The sequence below is a fragment of the Saccostrea cucullata genome, unplaced genomic scaffold, assembly GCF_032062105.1.
Source record: "Saccostrea cucullata isolate Sc308-1 unplaced genomic scaffold, CSIRO_AGI_Scuc_v1 ctg1393, whole genome shotgun sequence".
Classification (NCBI taxonomy): Eukaryota; Metazoa; Mollusca; class Bivalvia; order Ostreida; family Ostreidae; genus Saccostrea; species Saccostrea cuccullata.
The window spans coordinates 144,688-170,099 of NW_026920387.1; the positions used below are offsets into that span (position 1 = coordinate 144,688).

Genomic DNA, 25,412 nt, shown 5'->3' on the forward strand with positions numbered 1-25,412 from the left:
GGGACCTCTCACATGTGAAGCGGGAGACATACCACTACACCACGGAACTGCTGTACTCTATCGAAAATTATATGCAAAGATGAAGACACATACATGTATATATTCCCGTTCGATATTGTCAAAAGTTTACACAATGCATGGTGTCTAACTTAACCTTCATTAAACAGTTCTAATAGATGTGATAAGAATATAAAGTCCGCCGAGAACCTGTTTTATACGTAATAACTCTCCTTCATGCCCCTGTGCTACAAATAAGCGACATGTAATACAATAAATACTAATAAAACAAACGGGGCGGGACAGTTTTGGTATAAAATTACATTGCAAAAGCTCAAAATCCTCTTGAAATATCGCCCGAAAACGATAGTGTTACACACAAACATAATGTATATATTTATGACCTTGAACTTTGACCTTTTGACCTCAAAATCAATAGAGGTCACGTCAGGCCAAAACTCTCTAGGATGTTATCCTAATAAGTGAAACATTCTCTATGCACTTCCGTTGCGAGTACCTAAGAAATTTTAACTTTCTAACTGGAATGCTGTTTAAGGAGATATTTGTGGGATTCTTACGATATGCAGAGTCAATCCGATAGCATGAACTAATTTCACAGAAATTTCTATTTTTAGTAAACATGGCAACACCGTTCATCAAAATCAAAAACCGATGCACAGAATTATTTATCTTAGTGTAGTCTACTTGTGTGCCAAGTTATATTGAAATCGGACCAAAACTGTAGGAGAAGTAGCATTTTGAAAGAATTTTACAGAAATTTCTATTTATAGTAACCATGGCAACACCATTCATTGAAATCAAAAACCGATGCACAGAATTATGTATCTTAGTGTAGTCTACTTGTGTGCCAAGTTATATTGAAATCGGACCAAAACTGTAGGAGGAGTAGCATTTTGAAAAATTGTTTACAGACAGACAGACAGGCGGACAGACAAACAGACCGACGGACGCATTACTATCGCATAAGCTCTTCTGGTCTCTGACCAGTAGAGCTAAAATAACAAAACGAACAACAAAATCAGCAGTAATTAATTCCTAATAACATGATTTTTTGTATAGCAATAAATAAAAAGATCTCTTTAGATTCATTATAAGTAAAATTTGATGTTATTGCTTGCATGCTTTACAATTTATTATTCTTTTCCCCTTTCTTGTTTGAAGAAGGGAATGGAATCAGCCGAGGTTTACCGAAAGCTCTCGGCCAGTCAAAGTTTACGGCAATCGCAACTTCTTTAAAAATCTTCCCCTCTGCTCTCGGATATTTAACCAATGAACTATGTACCTTGTTATGATGATGAAGGGTGCCTCTTCCAAATTTATGAATATAATGGCCCATACTTCAGGGGTTTTAGTGTTAGAGCAAGTTTCTATTGATTATATAGTGAAAATGGATGAATTCTTTGAAAATCTTTTCCATTGCTCCTGTGTAAAATATGCCAATGATCTTGTACTTATTTATGACGAGGAAAGGTGCCTCTTCCGAAATGATTATTTAATGGGGGGGGGGGGAGGGGGTTACATATTCTGAAAATGAATTAATGCTTCGAAATCTGCTCTTCGGTATTAATCAACCATTTATGATGAGCGAAGGTGCCTTTTCGAAATTTGTGAAATACACGTACTGGCATATGGCCCCAGGGTCAGTGGTTCCTGTGAGGTAGGTGCAAAACTAGTTATAAAGTGGAAATGCATTTTTTTCTTTGTTACTCTGATCTACATCTGGGTATTAAGTAAGTAAAGTAAGCTTTCTAAGTGTATAATTATGATAAACAATGGTGCAATTGTGAATATCATGGCCTCTGCTTGAAAACATGAACCAAATTCAACATGTTCAATGGTTTAAAAGTTGTTGCATGATACTCATGTGACCTAAAAGGCCCTTGGGCCTCTTGTTATTTGCATGATACTCATGTGACCTAAAAGGCCCTTGGGCCTCTTGTTATTTATTCGTAATTTATACGGATTTCTTTGGATCTTTATTGTTTGAAGAAAAAAAAACTTTTGAGCTTGAATACTTTTCGTTATCTCAATATAGTAATTTCACTGTACAGCTTGTAGCTGTACAATAGCGTTATTAAAAAAATAACTTCGAACTATATTACTGTGTACATGTGTACATATTTGCTTCGTATAAAAAGTAGTGTATTTTATTCAAAAAATATACATGTTTATATTGATCAACAATTCCATCTATAAAATCACTTCGACATGATTTCGATAATTCTCTTCCAAAAAAGTTTTTGTCCATTTACACTATTTGTCCATTCTGCATTTTGCGTTGATTTTAAAAGGGTTTTGAAGGAACTGGTAATGTGTTTTGAATTTAGGTTTTCCAGCAAAATAACGACGATTTTGTCACCTTTTCCATCGGCGATTGTGTGCTTTGCTATAGCCGCTTCATACTGACACCAGTGATCAGTCATGAAATTATTTGACAAAACGAGGATTAGTTTTCTACTGTAGTCGATGCTGTCATGTATGTCTTCAATAAAAACTCCTCCTGGAAGTAAATTTCGTTCATAAAGAAACAGACTGTAATTATGCTCCTTTTCCAAGTGTTCGACAAGTTCGGCCATTATCCATCTTCGATCCCTTGAACTATACGCAACGAAACCATCAAAGTCTGCTTCATCTTCACTAAGCTTTTTGTACTTTGACTTTCTGTGTGAACATATATGGATGTAATATTTAATATCCCATCGAAGTTTTCTGATTATTACAACAGAAAATATAAAGATGAAGAGAATTCCACATAAAATGAAGGACAAGATCACATACTGGTTAGGCAAATGGCAGTCCCGTAGTTGAAACTCAGCTAGACTACGCCCTTTCCATTTTTGTGGACTTTGACATATGTAGTCATTAGGATACCTTTTCATCTTCACACTGTTGCTTTCTAACCATGTTTTAAACCATTCAATTTTACAGTCGCAACTAAAAGGATTAGCTGAAAAGTCGATAGAGATTTCCTTCTTTCTCCAGACAAAATCAGGGAGAAATGCCTTTTGGATGGTAATAAGCTGATTGCCAGTAAAGGATACTTTTTCAAGTTTTCTTAAATTTTCAAATTCCTCTGCATATAGTACATTTATTTTGTTAAAATTCAAATTCAATTTCTTTATTCCTGATATATTCCTCATGTTTGGAACTTGGTACAACTCACATCTGATGAAGGAAATAGACCTCAACTTTCTTAGAGGATGAAACATAAGCGAGAAATCGAATTTTTCAAAAGATGAAAAATTTACATTCATAATTTGTAATCGTTTCAATGATGTACAGTAGTTGAAAACAAATCGAAATCTGTAATCTACATTACTAATATCATTGCTTCCTATGAATAGAGTCTCCAAAACATTAGAGGTCAGGGATGTATTTTCCAAATTAACACCTAACTCCAGAATGTAGTCTATGATGAGAACGCTTAGCTTACGGCATGTTACAAAAGAGTTCGACAAAATTATGTTAAATGGATTGTAAGAAATATCGAGGTAAACTAAACTAGGCAAGCATCGACAGTGAAGAAGAAAACTGAACGTCTCGGTAAGACGATTATGCCTTAAATGTAGCTTAGCCAAGTTCGGGAAAAAGGATTTTCCATATAATTCATCACAGAAGTTAATGGGCGTTTGTTCTAACACATTATGGGACAGGTCAATTTCTCGCAAACTTGACATATTTGAGAACCCAGCCGTTACCATTCCATTGTCACTGAGGTCCAATCTTCTTAATTTCCGTAAATCGGAAAAGGAACTGAAATTTATTGTCAATATCTTATTTTTTTGAATAACAAGTTCTTTCAATTCCCTAAGCCATGCAACTTTGAACAAACTTTTCAGAGATCTTGGTTCGCGTAGGTTTCCAGAAATATTTAAGATTTTGACTTCCGATATTCCTAGGCGAATAAAACCCTCTTCCATGCATTTGAATGTTAATTCATTATAAGATAAATCTAAAAAGCGGAGATCTTTGAGATTAATAAAGGCTAATGGCGATATTTTGCGAATGTTACAATGATCTAATGCTAGATATTTAATATTCATGTCCATTATATGGTTAAAGGTGTGGTCCCTGAGTTCTAGAAAATTATTTCCCGACAGAAGAATTCTTTGAATTGTAATCGGCAGACCTCTTGGAATAACAGAAATGTTTTTGTATGAACAATCAGCTACGTTTCTAACAGGACAGAAACATTTAGTGTGGGGACAGAAAGACTTCATTTTCAAACGAGCCCCCATCGCCATCTGCACAACAATGACTGCGAACAAAAACCGCATCATGACAATCTGAAAAATAATAAAAATCAGGAGGGGTGATCAATGTTTATCAATTTCAGTTAAGTGTGCAGTTTTGCATTACGTCACAACCTATGATGACAGCTGCGCCAAAGGTAAATACACGCCTCCTAACCGCAAGCTTTACGACTGGAAATTTCTTTTAATCCCTGATTGTTTGCTCGTGCAACAGACTATTTCCGTGTCAATGTTGATAATTTGAGTTGACCAATCACACAGTGGGGCGTGAATTGTTTACGCTTGATGTATCTGTCGAAAAAGATCGTGACATAATGCAAAACTGCACACTTAACTGAAATTGATAATAATTTTGCGAATTAGTTGAATATATTAACATAAGGTAGATTTATGTCATAAAAGTCTTTCTCAGAGGATTTTCAAACTTTTTCTCTCCTGACACGGGTACCTGATTCGGTAATAATTGTTTATCCATGCCATAAAATAATAACACAAGGTATCAAACTCCAAATTATACATGAAGTACAGTACCCCTCCTTAAAAATCGCACTCATTTACACTTTCAGAAGAAAGGCGAAGACAAACTGTTTATTACCATTGTTTTCTAATTATCTACCCAACCATATATTGCATGCTTGTTATAAACACCCCCTCCAGCTTGAAAAGCGGGAGGGTATATAGTGTCGGTAAGTTCGTCGTCCGTTACGCTTTAAGGTTCCCATTTCTTATCCGCAACTCCTCTTCAACCGCTGATTGAAATAGAATGAAACTTTCACAGAATCTTTGTTACATATTGTCATTGTACACCTCTCATTTTACTTTTTGATCGGACAGATATTTTGGGTTTCAAATAGCAAAAAATGGACACTGCCATTCTTTTATTGAAGGGTACCTATCTCTTATCCGCAACTCCTCCTATGCCACTGAATACAATATTGAAGGGTACCCATCTCTTATCCGCAACTCCCCCTATACCACTGAATAAAATTTACTTTCACAGATTCTTTATAACATAACGCCATTGCGCACCTCTTATTTTACTTTCTGATCTGACACTTTTTTCGGGTCTCCCAGAGCATGGACTTTGACATTACAATCATATGGGAGGCGGAAGGTATCATTTAGTGAGCTCTGTGCTCACAGTACCTTTAGATTTCTTCTATCAAGAGTAGGTCACACTATCACATTAGTAGGCACGGATTGCAATGTTTCACCACGATTTTCAAGACCGTATGAAATTGTGATGCTGACATTTTTCTGGCGCAAAAATAATGCATACGGTTCTTTTAAGATAACACAACGGTTCATGAAGGTCTCAACACGGTTTCATTCAGGAATATGGTTCGCTCTCTACGTAAACCGTCACGGATAAACGGTGTGCTCATGTTGAAATCGTACAATTCATCGGTCACAACAAGGACGACCAAGCCATTCACACGGTCAACCTACGACTTTCACGGAAGACGTAGGGACAGGCGAAGAATAGCGAAAACTCTTGCAAGGAATTTGGAAAACCACTTGATCGTAATGCTTCAGCATCAACACATTGTTAAGTCAGTAGTAAAGATGCCACTCAGGAGAAGAAATAAAAAAAAAAACTAAATGATACCCCCGCCTTCCATATGAATATAATGGCATTTTCCATATTTTGCTATGGGAAACCCAAATTATGTGTCGGATTAAAATGTAAATAGAAGGTGCACAATGGCAATATGTATAATAAAGATTCTGTGACAGTCTCATCAAATTTCATTCAGTGGTATGAGAGGAGTTGCGGATAAGAGATGGAAACCCCAAAGCGTGACAGACGAACGGACGGACATCCCGATTACTATATACCCTCCCGCGTTTCAACTAGGGGGAGGGGATGGGGTTATAACAAAAGAAGACTTCCTCTTGTTGAAAGCATTACAGGGACTGATCATGAGGCTGAGTGTACAATTACCGAGTCAAGAAATATGGTTGAAAACGGTAGAGAACCACCCCTCTCTTCACCTCAGTGACGAAGAGGTCCCTACAAAGAAAAGAAAAGCTTCATTCTGTTGTCGGAACAAAAATAAAGTAGCCCTAACAGATTGGTTAAAAGAAATCCGTCTATATACTCAAAGGGTCTTAAAGACTATCGAGACACCAGCTAAATCAATTATGGCAGTTAAAAACTAGAGTTAAAAATATGTGAAGTCAAAAATCATTGTAACATTTACAAATGTAATAAAACCAAAATTTACATCTTCATAAAAACGTTTACAATTTGTTACAGTACTGTAATTCATATCCGAAAACTCAATACATTTTATTTCTATATCTTATGCACGGCCAGATTGGGGAACTGTTCTTGCAATATTATATGCTTTATAAAACTATAGAGGTTCTGTGAGCAATGAGCTCACTAAATGATACCCCCGCCTCCCATATGAATATAATGGCAGTGTCCATGTTTTGCTATTGGGAACCCAAAATAGGTGTCGGATCAAAATGTAAAATAGGAGGTGCACAATGGCAATATGTAACTAGAGTAGCTGCAGATCTGTAGCGTTGTGGTTTTATTTGTCTTTAACATGGTCAAAGATAAATATATAAAACCATAACGCTACAGAACTGCAGCTACTGTAAGCAATGAGCTCAATATATGATACACCCGTCCGTCCGTCCGCCTGTTACGCTTAGGGGTACCTATCTCAAGATTATCCGCGACTCCCCTTTTAGCACTGAATGAATTTTAATTAGACTTTCACAGAATATTTGTTGTATAGTGCCATTGTGCACCTCCTATTTTACTATTCGATCGGACACATATTTAAGGGTCTAGGAGCAAAACATTGTCATTGCCATTTTTATACCCCCAGCTTGAAAAGTGGAAGGGTATACTGTAATCGGTATGTCCGTACGTCCGTCCGTCTGTCTGTTACGCTTTGGTGTACCCATCTCTTGTCCGCAACTCCTCTTATACCACTGAGTGAAAATTAATGAAACTTTCAAATAAACTTTATTACATATTGCCACCTCCTATTTTACTTTCTGATCCGACACATATTTTGGGGTTCCCGGCCACAGCAAAACATGGACTTTGCCATTATAACCATATGGGAGGCGGGGGTATCATTTAGAGAGCTCATTGTTCACAGTACCTCTACTTTCTGTTATATTGAAAGGTACACATCTCTTATCCGCAAATTTTCCTATACCACCCAATAAAATTTAATACTTTACCACATTCGTTATTATACCCCACGCAACTAGTTGCGGGAGGTATAATGTTTTTGACCCGTCCGTCAGTCAGTCCGTCAGTCAGTCAGTCCTCTTTTTTTTGTCAGCGCAACTCCTCATAAACCGCTGCACAGAATTTCGTCAAACTTTGCAGGTATTTAGGACACATTGTGTAGATGAGCATATTACCAGGAAATTCCGATTCCATTATTTTTTCCGGGAATTTCCGCACTTTTTAACTTAGGCATTTGGCCATACCTTGAATATAGAGATGAACAGTTTGTCAGCGCAACTCCTCATAAACTGCTGCACAGAATTTCGTCGAACTTTGCAGATATTTAAAACACAATGTGTAGATGTGCATATTACCAGGAAATTTCGATTCCATTATTTTTTCCGGGAATTTCCGCACTTTTTAACTTAGGCATTTGGCCATACCTTGAATATAAAGATGAACAGTTTGTCAGCGCAACTCCTCATAAACTGCTGCACAGAATTTCGTCAAACTTTGCAGGTATTTAGGACACAATATGTAGATGTGCATATTTCCAAGAAATTTTTTCCGGGACTTTCCACACTTTTTAACTTAGGCATTTGGCCATACCTTTTATATAGAGATGAACAGTTTGTCAGCGCAACTCTTCATAAACCGCTACACAGAATTTCGTCAAACTTTGCAGTTATTTAGGACACAATATGTGGATGTGCATATTACCAGGAAATTCCGATTCCTTTATTTTTCCGGGAATTTCCACACTTTCCAACTTAGACTTTTTGGCCATATTTTGAATATAGAGATTGTCAGCACTACTCCTCTTAAACTTTTGTACATAGTTTCATCAACCTATGCAGATATTTAGGACATATTCCATTATTTTATCCCAAAGAGTTTTGCCTATTATTCAAGAAAATTTCTCCCCCCCCCCCCCCCCCAACCACTTCAAATTAATGTTTGGATTTGTATAATGCCAAGAAATTTTGATTCCATTATTTATCTAGAAACTTCATTCCACATTTAAATGTCCTCATATGCAAGACATTTTGATGTGAAGATTTTTTTGCAATTATTGCCATTTTTGATCTATACTATGTATTTGAAGTGCACTAGCTGTGCCTTTCATTCACAGTCAAGTTTTTGGGGAGTGTGGGGTATGTGAGCTAGCTCACTTTTTCTTTCATTAACTTAGGCATTTGGCCATACCTTGAATATAGAGATGAACAGTTTGTCAGCGCAACTCCTCATAAACCGCTGCACAGAATTTCGTCAAACTTTGCAGGTATTTAGGACACAATGTGTAGATGTGCATATTACCAGGAAATTCCGATTCCATTATTTTTTCTGGGACTTTCCGCACTTTTTAACTTAGGCATTTGGCAATACCTTGAATATAGAGATGAACAGTTTGTCAGCGCAACTCCTCATAAACCGCTGCACAGAATTTCGTCAAACTTTGCAGATATTTAGGACACAATATGTAGATGTGCATATTGCCAGGAAATTCCGTTTCCTTAATTTTTTCCGGGACTTTCCGCACTAAAAACTTAGGTTTTTGGCCATACCTTTTACATAGAGATGAACAGTTTGTCAGCGCAAATCCTCATAAACCACTGCACAGAATTTCGTCAAACTTTGCAGATATTTAGGACACAATATGTAGATGTGCATATTCCCAAGAAATGCCAATTCCATTATTTTTTCCGGGAATTTTCGCACTTTTTAACTTAGGCATTTGACCATACCTTGAATATAGAGATGAACAGTTTGTCAGCGCAACTCCTCATAAACCGCTGCATAGAATTTTGTCAAACTCTGCAGATATTTAGGACACAATATGTAGATTTGCATATTGCTAGGAAATTCCGTTTCCTTTATTTTTTCCGGGACTTTCTGCACTAAAAACTTAGGTTTTTGGCCATACCTTTTACATAGAGATGAACAGTTTGTCAGCGCAAATCCTCATAAACCGCTGCACAGAATTTCGTCAAACTTTGCAGATATTTAGGACACAATATGTAGATGTGCATATTGCCAGGAAATTCCGATTCCATTATTTTTCCGAGACTTTCCGCACTAAAAACTTAGGTTTTTGGCCATACCTTTTACATAAAGATGAACAGTTTGTCAGCGCAAATCCTCATAAACCGCTGCACAGAATTTCGTCAAACTTTGCAGATATTTAGGACACAATATGTAGATGTGCATATTGCCAGGAAATTCCGTTTCCTTAATTTTTTCCGGGACTTTCCGCACTAAAAACTTAGGTTTTTGGCCATACCTTTTACATAGAGATGAACAGTTTGTCAGCGCAAATCCTCATAAACCACTGCACAGAATTTCGTCAAACTTTGCAGATATTTAGGACACAATATGTAGATGTGCATATTGCCAGGAAATTCCGATTCCATTATTTTTTTCGGGAATTTTCGCACTTTTTAACTTAGGCATTTGACCATACCTTGAATATAGAGATGAACAGTTTGTCAGCGCAACTCCTCATAAACCGCTGCATAGAATTTTGTCAAACTCTGCAGATATTTAGGACACAATATGTAGATTTGCATATTGCTAGGAAATTCCGTTTCCTTTATTTTTTCCGGGACTTTCTGCACTAAAAACTTAGGTTTTTGGCCATACCTTTTACATAGAGATGAACAGTTTGTCAGCGCAAATCCTCATAAACCGCTGCACAGAATTTCGTCAAACTTTGCAGATATTTAGGACACAATATGTAGATGTGCATATTGCCAGGAAATTCCGATTCCATTATTTTTCCGAGACTTTCCGCACTAAAAACTTAGGTTTTTGGCCATACCTTTTACATAAAGATGAACAGTTTGTCAGCGCAAATCCTCATAAACCGCTGCACAGAATTTCGTCAAACTTTGCAGATATTTAGGACACAATATGTTGATGTGCCTATTACCAGGAAATTCCGATTCCTTTATTTTTTTCCGGGACTTTCCGCTCTAAAAACTTAGGTTTTTGGCTGTACCTTTTACATAGAGATGAACAGTTTGTCAGCGCAACTCCTCATAAACCGCTGCACAGAATTTCGTTAAACTTTGCAGATATTTAGGACACAATATGTAGATGTGCATATTACCAGGAAATTCCGATTCCTTTATTTTTCCTGGAATTTCCACACTTTCCAACTTAGACTTTTTGGCTATATTTTGAATAAAGAGATGGACAGTTTGTCAGCACCACTCCTCTTAAACTGTTGTACATAGTTTCGTCAACCTATGCAGATATTTAGGACATATTCCATTACTTTATCCCAAAGAGTTTTGCCTATTATTCAAGAAATTTTCTCTCCCCCCCCCCCTCCCAACCACTTCAAATTAATGTGTGGATTTGTATATTGCCAAGAAATTTTGATTCCATTTTTTCTCTTGAAACTTCATTCCACATTTAAATGTCCTCATATGCAAGACATTTTGATGTGAAGATTTTTTGCAATTATTGCCCTTTTTGATCTATACTATGTTTTTAAATTGCACTGTGCCTTTCATTATATGTTTCACCGTCAAGTTATGGGGGAGCGTGGGGTATGTGAGCTAGCTCACTTTTTCTTTCATTACAAAATGTCATTGTACACATATTTTACTTTTTGATCTGACACTTATTTCGGGTCTTTAAGAGCAAAACAGGGACTCTGTCATTATAAGAGGCGGGGGTATCATTTTGTGAGCTAACTGCTCTCAGTACATGTAGTTCTTATTTAAAATGAATTAGTTCATCGAGGCAATGACAAAATAACGAATCAATTCCCATGTGCACATTCTAACACTTCAAATAGTCCATGCGGCTATAAATATAAATACTGATTGATAATACATTTCTCATCCGTGAACCCCACCCCCTCCATTCTCTTTATACCGTATAAGTGGACATTTTAGCGAGACGCAAATTTAGCGATTTGACCATAAAAATACGTATTTTAATTTAATCGAGAAGCAATTTAGCGATTTTAAAATGTTCACTTATGTAGTAGCTAAAATAACTACAACACAATTAATTTTTAACGATCTCAGGACCCTCGCTATTAATGCCGAAATTAAATCCTCGCTAAAAATTCTGCTTATACGGCATTTTATTTGTTGATTAAACATGTATTTTTCATTAAAATTACTCAGTTTGGTTAAGGAAAGTAACTTGAAGTCTTGTTTCCTGTATAACTCGTTAGAAGTGAAATCATATTGAATAAATATTGCACATTTTGTATAAACTTCCGCTTTTGTTTCCCCTAAATTATATACAAGATTACATCTGTACAAGGGAAAAAATCAAAATTTTACTGATCCTTAGTACTAAAATACAGAATTTCTTTTAATATTATTTCTGCCAAACAGTCTAAATCTATTGTCTATCGTTTCTCCACGATCCTCTATAAAGATGATCAGGGATGATCAAAAAGTTCGAGAACTTTGTCTGTATCAGAATAACCTCTGTTTAAATCAAGATGAAATTTGGCACACATTTAGTCATATACAAGATTATAGCTCTCGAAAGCTTTCAATCTAGGAACGGATATTAGTAAGAATAAGAAAAAAATTCTTTTCTTTCCTAAGTATAAATCTTTTGGTGCTTGCTTCACTTTGCATCTTTATATGACTATACTTCAATATATGAAAAAAACTGGAAAATTTTTAATTTACAATACATTCAAAATAACTACCCAGTAATATTCGCAAAAGAAAAAAAAGATGTATGAGTGAAATACTGATGTCCCGTATTGCACCTTAAGGCGAAAATGCAAGGACATGGTCAAGAGATAAATATCGTTATACAAAAGCGTCAATCGATACACTGAAAGCCAAAGCATTAACCATTCAAAAGTTATCGTCAAAGTTAATGTTTTCTAAGATCTTGTCATACGAATTGCACATGCAAAATACCCAAGCGACAAGAGTTATAGTGTGTTTTTCACAAGTAAGTCAAACTCCAAGGTCAAGTTCAAATTGTCAAAATTTTGGTATCTTTAGGAAGGTTTTGTCACAAAAATATACCAGTGAAATTGCAATGCCCTTCTGCTAACTGTTCAAAAGGTCGCCCGCGTGGCGCAGTTGTTAGATAGTCTGTTTTAGGATCGCGATTTAAGGAATCGATCCTTGCCTCACCGAGGTCCCGTGTCGCAGTAGGCACTGGTATGAAAAAGATCCCTCGCTGTCCCATGGTCATAAGTGTGGAGTATAGGGAAAAAATTGCAGCTCTCTACCGGCAAGTGGTGGCGTTTCCATACAAGTAAAAAATTCTCGAGAGGGACATTAAACCATATTCAAAAACAAAAAAAACTGTTCAAAGGTAATGGAAAAAGTCGGAGGATTTTAAAAGTTGGTCAAACTACATGTATAGGTTCAAGGTCAAAAATAATTTCAAAAGCCCTGGCTTGGAAAAGTCTCTTATCACGATAAATACATGCACATGTGAGATATGACAGCCCTAGCATCAACTGTTTGAAAGTTATGGCCAGGGTTAAAGTTTGATACATTTAAGGAAGGTTTTATCACAAGGATTACAATGGGAAATATGAGAGTCATAGCTCCATCCAATCTTTCTTACGATTCGCTGACAAACAGTGCTATGACAAAAGTGGATCAAGCTCCAAGTTGAAGATCAAGAGGTCAATTATATCGGTACCCAAAGAAAGACCTTATCACAAGGAATACACATGTGAAATATGAATGTCGTATATCTATCAAAAGTTATGGGCAAGCTTCTAGTTTTTGCAGACAGACAACGGACGAAAAGGGCAAAAACTATACCTCCGAATCTTCGATGAAGGGGTACCTGTGTGGCAATGGCGCGATCGTACCAAAAACAGAACTTGACCTTGATTTTCATTTGATAAATCTGTATATTAAATTTCATTTCAGTATGTGCAACGGTTGTGAAGAAAACGAACGTAAACTTAGTGGACCAACCTATGGACAGAAGCAAAGCAATATGCCCTCCTTTTTTCGAAGGGCATAAAAATAATTAAAATGAAAAAAAAACCCTACTGAGAAAAACCCTGTTTGAAGTCTTTTACATTCCGTTATTCAACTAGATATTTTTATCACTCCTAAAAAGAGATAAAATCTCATTGTACATATGATTGGACGACCAAGGAATTTGAACTCGAAGGCAAGACGCATAAATCCTAATTTTAATCTGCGCTAAGAATTTATTTAGCCAAATGAGGAATTTCTAAGTAAAGTAGCAGAGCTGAAGTTTTTAAACTCTCTCTCTGATCGAAGATTTTATTAAACTATTTTATTGATTTATTTTTTTTTAAGAATTCCAGGTTTTACATGTAGTTAAACTAAATTTATCAATGTGCATTGATAATGGGGTTTAATTGTATTTTGAATTGAAACGAATTCAAACAATTTTTTTAAGTTAAAGCGTGTACGTACCCATTTGCTTGTCATTGCTCCAGTTTGGAATTGTCGTTGAATTAAATGGGAGCAAAGTTTGTGTAATTTTTTTCAGCAGAGGAAAGATCGAGCGTACTTCTCAGACTGAGAGAATGATTCATATACATGTACGTAAAACTCGCACACAAACCTGAAGCATGCTTACAACCTTCCTTGTTAAATTGCATTTAATTTTGGTTTCAGTTTTATTAATCTGGATGCATGGATTTCATATATGGTATGCATGTACATGTAATTATAATCTATGATGATAATTAAAACCTAAGTTGCTGTTTTTTTAAAAAAGACTGCAATAAGAAAACAAAAGGCCCATGTATCGACAGATTTTTTTTTTATCTGGGTTTATATGAAAACATGTGTAATATTTTTTTCTTTTACTCATCATATTTTTATCACAAAATATGAATTCACTCAAAGTATACTTAGGTTTATTTTAAGTGATTTTTAAAGTTGAACATGACTCCTATAAGTGTACACTAATTCATTTTCCAATCTCTTATCTCTTATAAATATAAACCCTTCACATGCGTTGCACTTGATTCAGATATAAATTAAACTTTTTTTTATTATATAAATATTTCTTCATAAAGTACCCATTTTTTTACGGATAATTTTTTTTTCTAAAATTTAACCACAGATTTAAAATATGTAATAGAATTATATATTTTTCAAAATATTCATTAATTTCCCTTTATTAAAATTTCAAACGTAAATCTGATTCCTTTTTACCTGTTTAAAAATCTACAATGATAATTACTATTTATTACTTCATAATAAGGAATCATTTTAATTCGTGGGGGTCAATGTTCGTGGGTTAGCAACATTTTACCTGTTCGTGGGAACGTAATTTCGTGGTTTTTTGTAAATACGATGGTTCAATGAATCAATATGTTAACAAAATTAAATAAACATTCGAGGGGATGTTAATTCGTGGGCAAGGTTGACCCACGAAATCCATGAACATTAGTCCCGAGCGAACAATGATGATTATACAGTATTATGTGGTAATAAATAGCAAATATCTCCATGTACTTTACATGCAAATAAATTAAACAATTTTTATTTTAAAATTTATATTTTTTTGGAGAAAACAAAATGGCATTCATTGAAACTGCATATCAAAAGAGATATCTTAAAATTGAATACAAAAAAAACTGTCGTAAAGCATTCCTAATCTAGTTTAAAATTATTAAAACTTATCAAAACAGTTAGCATTGAATGGAGCCTTGAACTTATTTCAGCATAAAAGGAGTCATCTATGTATCATATATATGGGAATGTTTCAATGTCTGAGAATTCGAAGGTGGGGCAATGTCTCTACTTGGCAGATTTGAACTATCATAGGAACGAGCTGCATTATGCATGACTTATATAATTAACAAGCATTTCTGTACCCGCTGCCTATCTTTATCCATTGGCTTAATCTTACTTATATTCTTTCTACGTGAATTTCAGTGTCCACGCAAATTAAAAAAAAAATTTCAAGTACGGTTGATATTTTAATACATTTTTTTCTGGGCGAAACTCATGCTTTTAAGCATAAAGTTACGCGGCTTTCTTTAAGTGAGCAGGAATCGGCAATAGTTTGGCTATTGTAAAGTTTCGGTCCCCTCCCAACCGTTTAATTCTAAAAATGAATTCAAACATTCCGCTAATATATTTTACATGTACGGTGTGACCGTTGGGGCGAGCGCAGTTCTATACAAAGTTTACAATTATATCGTTGATGCAGAGACATAACATTAGATCTCTGGTTGATATTCCTCTTCAAACGTCAAACTGCAATCGCCCGCGTGGCGCAGTGGTCAGAGCGTCTGCTCTAGAGTCGAGAAGTAAGAGTTAATCCTTACTTCAAAGGTTCGAATCCCACTATGGGACGTTTGAGACCGGTCCTTGGGACGAGACCGTATGAACCGAGGTCCCGTGTCGCAGTAGGTGCTGGCACGAAAAAGATCCCTCCCTGCTTAATGGCCCTGAGTGCCGAATAAAGGACAAAATTTGCGTATCCATATGAGTGAAAAATCTCGAGAGGGACGCTCAACAATACACAATCAATCAAACTGCATGAGACAAAGACTAAACTGTGAAGTCCGAATTTACGGAAGCAGCCGAGTGTTTGGTTGAACGAGACTACAAGTCTTGTGCAATATTCAACGAATTACGTTGTAGAGTATTGAAAATATTTTGTGTCACTTTTAAGCTTTGTGCAAATAGGAAAAGTAACGATCAACGCAAATTTTAAAACAATTTCGCATGGAAACCTAATAGCAAATGAATTCTGGGAATGTTGCACATATAAATCTGCATGACGTATATGTACAGATTTCATTCTGGATTTCCCCTGTTCTTACACGTTAGTCTATTTAGCTCGATGCGCTCTCTATAATAACCGCTTTTGAAAGCATCTTATATATATCTGAATTCCATACCCTTCTTGTCTTTTGCTGTACGTTTACATGCAAATGAAACAGTCATAGACATGGTATATATTACCGGTATACCCTTATCAGGTTCATAGTTGATATCACAAATGCATACACCAGCTTCCGTGATAATGTGTACTACACTTGGAACTCAATTAAGCAAACACTTGAAGAATATCCTGTGAAACACTAAAACTTTGAAAAAGTTAAGGACCGGAGAACGTGTGATATGTGGTATTCTGAAGAGTCTCTTAACAACAAACGGCTAGACAATCGTACAATACCAACTGGTACACGTCACATAAGAATTAATTGCATGCGTATAAAATATATATTGCTAGATATGACCTGCAGATCTCATCCGTGCTATTCAATAGGTAATTATTTTAATGAAAGGTGCGAGTCAGAGTTGTTCTGCCGCCAGGAGAACCAAGATAATAACTATATGAGCTATATGTGTATCATTCTCTACCATCGGCTCTTATCATCGTCTAATCACAGTCAAAATCCTGTGACTTAGGACGCAAACGAAAGTGTTTGTGACATGGAAACTGCATTAAATCGTTGTTTGTATTTTTTTTAAGTAAGTTGTTACTATTTTTAAACCACCCTGTTGCTATGCATCGCAAAGGATTATTTGGAGTTTGAAATTTTTCAAGTGGACTGAAAAAAATTTCTTGGAACAATGTGCAGATTTCAACCCGAATTTCCTCCGTTAGTACACGTTGTCTAAGGAGCTCGCAACGCTAGCAGCGCTTCGCCTCGCTATAATTCAATTTCTATGCTTATGTTTGAGTTTTAAGATAGATATTTATTAAATCAATCCAGAACTATATTAATTTCATATCTGAAATAATCCTGCAAATATCACGTTTTATACGTTATGTCAAAAATCTTGACGTAAGCCCATAGCAGAGGTGTCTGTGAGAGGAACGAAAAGTTAGGGTCAAGGTTAAATATTTCTATAAATGTGAGTCAAATTCTAAGGTCAAGGTGAAAAGGTCAAAATTTTCGGTATCCAGAAAAAGGATGTCACAAGAAATACACCTGTGGAATATGAAAACCCCAGTACTAACGGTCCAAAATTATGGTCAAAGTTAAGTTTGTTAAAAGTGGGCCAAGCTCTAAAGTCAAATATTTTGTTGTTCGGATTGTGTGGGGTATCCATACTCTCTGTAGCTAGATCAAGAGGTTCTTCATAAAATTGAAGCATTCGCCAGAAGTTGTTGCGGAATTGGGACGGATGTGGCGTCTGTTTCGGCGATAGTGTTTCCAGGACTGTGTTTCAAGACAGTAGTATCTTGGAGAACTGTGTTGTTGCACAACAACTGTCCTTTTGTTTTCATGGCGCATGATAGTAGTTTCCCCAGGATAAAGATAACGCAACTTCTTTCCAGCATGTGCATCAAAGTTCAGCTTTCGTTGGTATTTGCGGGTTTTAAAGCGTTCTTGAATATCCTGCATGCCAACTGTTGTAGATTCAAAAAGTTTTGATGCTATAGGTCCGTCTTGAGACGTCTGCCAAAGAATATTTGTGCAGGGGACATTCCTAGAATGTCATTTGCAGTGTTTCTGTAAGTAAGTATGGCTTTTTATGGATCAGAACACTTGCTTAGAGGTTGTTCAACTGTTAGTACAGTGCGCTCAATCTGTCCATTTGCTTGCGGAAAGTGTGGGCTTTTAGTTGTCAAGTGAATGAAGCTATAATTCCTTGAAAATTGTCTGAAGGATTCGCTGGAAAATTGAGGACTGTTGTCCGATATGAATTTGTACGATATCCAAAAACGTGAAAATATGCTTCTCAAATGTAAGATGGTGTTACCTTAAGAAGTGATCAACGCAAAGCAAGTACGAGTGTCCTTAAAAATCAAACAATTCAACTGATACAATGGACCATGGAGAAGAGGAGTTTTAGATTCCACAAGAGGTTCCTTAGGATTCTATTTGCTTTTTTTACTGCACAGATGGGGAAGTTTTCCACCACTTCTTGAATAGAAGAAATCATCCATGGCCAGAATGAGGTTTCACGAGCTCGGCTCTTGCATTTGACAATTCTAAGATGAGAGCTGTGGACGCGGTCTAGCATTTCTTTTCGCATTGTGGTCGGTACTGTGATTATATGACCTTTGAACATTAAACCATCGTTGCAGGTAATCTCGTCCCGGAAAGGCCAAGGACCATTTCATCATTTTTCTCATAGTTGCAATAACGAACAAGTAATTTTAATACATTGTATTGTAACGAACTGATCAAATGTTTCTGTGTCAATCTGAACTCTGGTTTGAAATCTGTACGTGTTATAGATCACATTAGTTTGCGGCTTTCCATACTCCTGAACTTAAACTTCTTGTAGACAAGTGTAAACTAAGCCTTTTTCGATCATCTGTGACAGGTTCCATGTAGCAAAGACAATACGACCTTTATCTTCTACCCAACTCATCACGTTTGCACATTTTTATGGTTCGGATTTCGATTCAAGAGGCTGGTAAACACAAATTTCACATGCCGTCTGAAAGACTTCTAAGCACCATCCAAAGTCATTACTGTCCCTATTCATGGATGGACTTGATCCGACAAGACTCTCCATCGTCATTATTGGAGATTAAAGTGATTTCCTAATAGTATTAAACAACTAAATCACTTTGAATAAAAATAATATATTAATTAAGAACAATTGATTAGAAAATATAACAAAATCAGGGAGCTTTCAAATCATGACCTGCACCTGGCTTGGCGGAAACGCGGGAAGAGAGAGATCGATAGACTTTCGAGCCCCCAATTACAATTAAAAAACACCCCCCCCCCCCAAACACACTGCATCCTCCCCCTATTTTGTGGAGGAATGTCCCAATCCGACAAAGTGGAGTGCCATTTACAATATAAAATAACACTTTTACACAAAAGATAATTACAGTTAACATCCTATAATTTACAACACAAATGAATTATTTAATATAATCCACAATAAATCGTTTCAATATAAAATGTCCAAATAACAGATAGCTTTAAAACAAGTCCAAATGAACATAAATTCTGGATCCTCTAGAATGGCTGCAGCAGGCGGTGTTCGCGAACACGCCTGCATGGATCCTCCCCGGGCTCTGAACACAGGACACCATCAGACAATCTGGACTAGAACAGCAAGCATAAACTTAAAAATAAGGCAAAGAGTCGCCTGATAATACCCCCGCTCTAAGAGTAAGGGGCATAAACCTAGCATCTAACTAGTCTGGTGGAATTGGTTTCTCCAGCACTGTACAGTGATACCTTGTGCACATTGTTTGCCCCTGGCCTGTAGAGGCCTGGGATCTATTCGGCGGCTCTGACTTGTCCTTACCACTCCCTATAAGTCGTTCAGGGCACTCACGACGGAAATGCCCAGGCTGATGGCATTTAGAGCAACGACCTCTCTGGCGTTTTTGCCTGCGTTGCCAGGGGAAATCCTGTCCCCTGCCTTGGGGGACCCTTTGGTCACGACTACATCTCGATGTGACACCAGAATTTTCCCTCCGTGGCTTCCAATTTCTGGTCTCCGAGGACCCCTTACATGGAGCTTGTGGGGGAGACTTTTTCTCCACACCTGACGGTGTACTGCCTAATGAGACAGAGCGCACTGCTCTGTGCTGAGGAGTAAGGGCTTGACGGCTTAACTGGTAAGTCTTTACTCGCCTCACAGCCTCATCTAAATTAACAGGGGGGCTGTCGATTAGCCGTCTGCCTGCGCGCACATCCAGACAGCCCATCGCAAACCGCAGGACTGCTTGCTCCTGGAGCACTTGTCCTGGGACCCTTGCCCCTAAAGCACGTTGCGCGGTTTCCATGACCCGGTCACCCCACTGCTCTAGACTCTCCTCAGTCCCTTGAGTCATGGAGTTAAACTCCACTTGCGACGCGGCCTGCGATGCACCCTTTCCGAACCGTTGCTCGAATCGAGATGCTATCTCCTGAAAAGTCATATGCTCACCCCGTGAGGAGAGCAGGTAGAAATACCTTAGTGCTGGTCCCTCTACGGAGACACTCAGAGCCAATAGACTATCATCATCATCCCACCTATAATATCGAGCTAACATTCTAAATTTTGCATAGAACAGACCCCACTCAAAGTCACCAGTGTACTTGAGACTCTTGGCCTCAGCTGGGATATTTCGGCTTGCCCTTGAGGAATCACTGGGAGATGGCCCCTGGAGTCTTATGGGAGTTTCAAGAAAAGTATTTTCCCTACCGCATGATGCACCCGAAATATAACTATCTATTGGCCTAAACTCCACAGCTGGACTCGCCAAACAAACAACTGGCACAGCCTCCGTGCCTGTCTGACCCCTAACACACATCTACCCCGATGCAGAGCATGAGTGACTCAGAGTCCCGGGAGATTCCCTATTTGTATTTCTATATGCCTCCTGAGGCATAGTGTAATCTGACCTAACCAGAGTTAATGGACCTTGAAAACTATATAGGGGCTCCCCCAGGACACTGCCCCCTTACTGGTGTGTGACTGAGTCCAAATGATTAAAGGGTGACTACCCCCATTCCCCTGACCAACACTTTGGCCGGGGGAAAATCTCAACGGGTTACCGCCATACCCACTTGAAAACAAGACTCTACACTGCCCCTCATTATTCTTCTGCCCAGATTGGCCCCCATGTGAGAAGACTACACTAGTGCTTGTACATGTAACCTGGGTGATGCTGGGTACACTAGTTACACAAGTCAAACCACCCGACCCGGGGTTCCCTGTGGGGCTACTCAGTGAGGTTACATTGTGCCTACTCACTGCAGTGTTCCTGTTTTCCTCCCCTACACTAGATTCCAGGGAGTGGTTACCCCCTGACTTCCCTACCAGGATCTGGGTCAGTTGGGCTATTTGGGTCTGAATTCCCTTTAACCAAGCCAGGACCTGATCATTGCTCGGTGTAACCCCCGAGCTCTGATGTGGTCCACCCCAGCTGTCTCAATGTCAGTGGCTGTATCCACACCCTGCCTCTCACTAGTCTCCAGGGTAAGGGACATGTTTACCTCCCCAACCACAGTATTATTCTCACCCCCTCTATCGCCCGGAGTACGAAATACTAGTGGTCTGAACTGAGTTAACCCAGAAATTTGGTCTGCCCAACCAAGTTGAGAGCCATCCCATGCATTAGCAACATGTCCCTGGGCCCATGCCAAACCACCCGGCCTAGCTACCTTGCCCCCCAGGACACCCATGCCACTCATGCGCTCGGGACTCTCCTTAACCTGACCAAATAACCTTTTCTTCTCACTCATACTAGTAACTCCGAATTGAGACTAACAGACAATAGACTTATATTTCGGTTGACCTAATTACTGCATGGCCTTGTACACAGAAACATCACAGATTAATTGCCACAAAAAACCAATTCACATAAAGACATATTCCAAAATTACCAATCTCAAGTAAATTCGAATAATTTTTCCGAAGTCTATTCTGCCAAAATGAATTAAGACATAATAATCACCTATACGTGGCCAAACCACGCGGTGTCCCCTTACCACCGCGTCGGTCTCATTAGACCACCCGATATCCCACCGGCGACGCCAATAAAGTGATTTCCTAATAGTATTAACCAACTAAATCACTTTGAATAAAAATAATATATTAATTAAGAACAATTGATTAGAAAATATAACAAAATCAGGGAGCTTTCAAATCATGGCCTGCACCTGGCTTGGCGGAAACGCGAAGAGAGATCGATAGGCTTTCGAGCCAGATCCCAATTACAATAAAAAAAACGCCCCCGAAATACACTACAAGATGATGGCTTTCAATGGCTTAGATTCGGCTCGCTTCTGACACCATATAAAGTTAGACACTCGTAAACTAGAACATCTTTATCAAACATAACATATCAAATTTGCCTGTCGTTCTGCTTGCAGATATTGAGTCGTGTTCTGTCCTTCGTACGAATTGTTTCATGTACGAGCTGTCTAATAAGTGCAAGAAGCCGTGGGTGGCAGAGGATAGTTGTTTTTAGCAATCAAAACGTTTGACTGACGGTTTTCACTTAATATTTGAGCTGCTTTTAAAATGTGCCTTGAAAATTCTCTCTACATGAAATAATAGTATGATAAAGTTCCTTGAGGAATTTGAAGCTTTCAGGAATAAAACATGTACAACTTACACAATGAGCCCTAAAGATGGCACAGGAACAATCTCAAAATTTCATGTAAACAAGTAGAGCTTTTCAAAAAAGCTTACCGTCTTTAGCAACAATTTTAAACAGTAAACAGATCTACACTTAACAGGCCGAAAATTCTTTTAAATTTCTTGATTTTGTATTTCTAAATTAGCTTTTTACGGGCATTAGCCCTACCACGGTTGTCGCTCGGTCATCTCCATAAACTTTGACTGGCCGAGAGCTTTCGGCAAACATCGGCTGATTCCCATTCACTCTTCAAACAAGAAAGGGGAAAAGAATAAAAACAAATTGTAAAGCCTGCAAGCAATAACTATCAATTTTTTTTATAATGAAATTAAAGAGACCTTTTATTTATTGCTATAAAAATATCATCATGTGTTATTAAGAAATAATTACTGCTGATTTTGTTGTTCGTTTTGTCATTTTTTTAAGATTGGAAATCTTGCAAAATTATTAAGTCGTTACGAAAAATAGATCATCAGAAAGTTATCTCCCTTGCCTTGAACAGCATTTCAACCAATGAAATAATTGAAAATTTTCTGATCATGCAATTTCTACCAATCACAAAAGAGAGGAAGTGGATAGTCCGAAGACTGTAAAAAACTTCCACTATACAATACCGTCTTCCAAGGAAGACGGTAATGAAGCCTATTTTCACTATAGATAGTTTTCGATGGGCCTAATTTTAGCAAAAGTTACCTCCCATTGGCCTCCATATTGGAGGTCGACACGGTGAGTTTTCCTCTTTGTCTTACCAAGTTTAAGAAAATATAGCAGAAATATTTGGTGGAAAATCGCTATAAAATAATTTTTTTTAAATAAAGGAGGCTTCCAACAATTTATTTACTTCAGAAAAAGTATGATTCCTAATTCAAAATCGCAAATATAAAAATTTAAAATTGGTTGAACAATGAAGGAATATGAGCATTTGGACCTCCAGTATGGCGGCCAACGGGAAGTAACTCTTGCTAAATTTAGGTCAATCGAAAACTATCTATTTCGCCGCAGCCGCAACTGCTTCCAGGCCCGTGCTAACGACCTAGGCTACCACACACATTGCAGAACAGTATTTGTACATTTCTAGTCCATATCCCATATACAGTAGTAGTAGTGACACTAAAGTGTCATATTTCAAAAAAATATACAATGCCACCAATTCCTTCCAAATGCACCCATAAAATATCCTACCCATAAAATAACCTATAATATACATTCAAACCTATATTGTGTGTTTGTTTTGCTTTTGAACATGTCTATTCTGATTTTTCTGGGTTAAAGTATTAATATTTTTCATTTATACACAAGATTGCCACTTTTCCTAAGTATTAAGAGTAAACTTAAAATTTTTGATAGTGCAAGGATGTGTCAATCAAACCCGCGAAAAAATTTGAAGTTTTAATAACTTTTAAACGAAATAAGATTTTTTATTAATTTTTGTATGAAATGCTATTAAAATATATAAGTCTTAATATTATACAGAAGAAATTACCTTCAAATCTGTGTCCAAGTACCTTTAATCCGAAACTATCCTCTGCCACCATGAGGTTGATCTATTGTTTATCTGTTGATATTTTGGAAGATTGGGGAAATCATTAGTACTGTATAAGTAATTGAATACATCTGTATATTTATTCTTCTATGTTCTACATTTGATGTGTAATGCAAAACGGCAGTCTTGAACTTAAATGATAGAAAATAATGACTTTTTTGAAAACCGCATGTGCACGATGTACGACACGCCATTATTGTCATTATTTTATCTACGACTGAGAATTTTGTTATATGTTGCTTAATGTTACAAAAGATTTGTATTGCTTTCTTGAATTTGGATAAGAATGATTTAAAGTAACTTGTAAGAATATAATTTTATGCAAGAATTAGATTTGAAGGATACATATTGTGGTTTGAAACAATTTTCTATGGAACGCCATAACGGTCATTATTAAACTTGGTTAATTCGTACACTACTAGTATATTATATTGTGAACATTGTCTTATTAGTCCTTTGTTTTTCTTTGTAGTCCTTTATCGCACACGCACATACATGCCATCTTACATATGCATCTAAGTCAATAAAGAAATGAACTCATCAATGGACTTGGATCATTCTATGTGGATGCAACTTTGAATGGTTAACTAACTGTCTGCTAATCACGAGACAGTATAGAAAAGGAACATTCCCTTCAACATTTGTCAGGACAGTGGATCAGTCACTATGGCATACAAATAAGTAAACATCCCTACACCCATACAGAATATGGACACAAGGACAGCAACAGAAACGGACGAAAAAGCAGAAAAAACGACAATGGAGATCCTCAGAAAAGGGATCGAAATACTTCAAGAAAAAAAAGGATGTGAAACTATCAAAAATTCACAGACTGGACAGAAGTTGAAATGTCACAGACAACAGATTGGACAGATTTTAAGAGTATTAGTCTTCTGGAATCATTTGAATTTGACTTCAGTGAGAGGTACAGAGTGTACAAGAAACTTGTTTCAGAATATGATGAATTTGTTCTGAGAAGTGAGGAAGATGAAGCTATGCAAGAATACGAGGAATTGCTAGAAGACAATCAGGAGAGAAAAAGACGGGTAGAAAAGGCTTTCAAAGAAATACAAGAGAGGAAGCAGTCGACATTAGAAACATCTAACGGATCAAGATCTACAGCAATATCAGGAATTCGGTGATTCCAAAAAAAAAAATAGTTAAAGTAGAATCAGACAAGGCAAAGATACGGTTTTCGGAGGAAGAAAGAGATCATCTAGAACATGAGAAGTAATTGGCTGCAGCAGAGGCAGAGGTAGAAGCATTAAAGACAGCTGGCAGTGAATTTGATAAAAAAGAAGTGTCCGATATTTTGCTACCAAAACACCAGGAAAACACAAGAGATAAGGACAAATCGTTACGTAAACGAACATTCTGGATATAC

At 37.2% G+C, this 25,412-nt stretch overlaps 1 protein-coding gene across 1 annotated transcript; it reads right to left on the bottom strand.

Moving 5' to 3' along the window:
• Positions 1 to 2,141: 2,141 nt before the first annotated feature.
• LOC134248046 (toll-like receptor 3) lies at positions 2,142 to 13,987 on the bottom strand. Its single transcript, XM_062730471.1, has 2 exons — positions 13,878 to 13,987; positions 2,142 to 4,304 (listed from the first exon to the last, which is right to left on the bottom strand). Exons 1-2 carry the CDS (start codon positions 13,890 to 13,892, stop codon positions 2,217 to 2,219), a joined length of 2,103 nt encoding a protein of 700 aa, XP_062586455.1. The 5' UTR covers positions 13,893 to 13,987; the 3' UTR covers positions 2,142 to 2,216.
• Between the last annotated feature and the right edge of the window lie 11,425 nt (positions 13,988 to 25,412).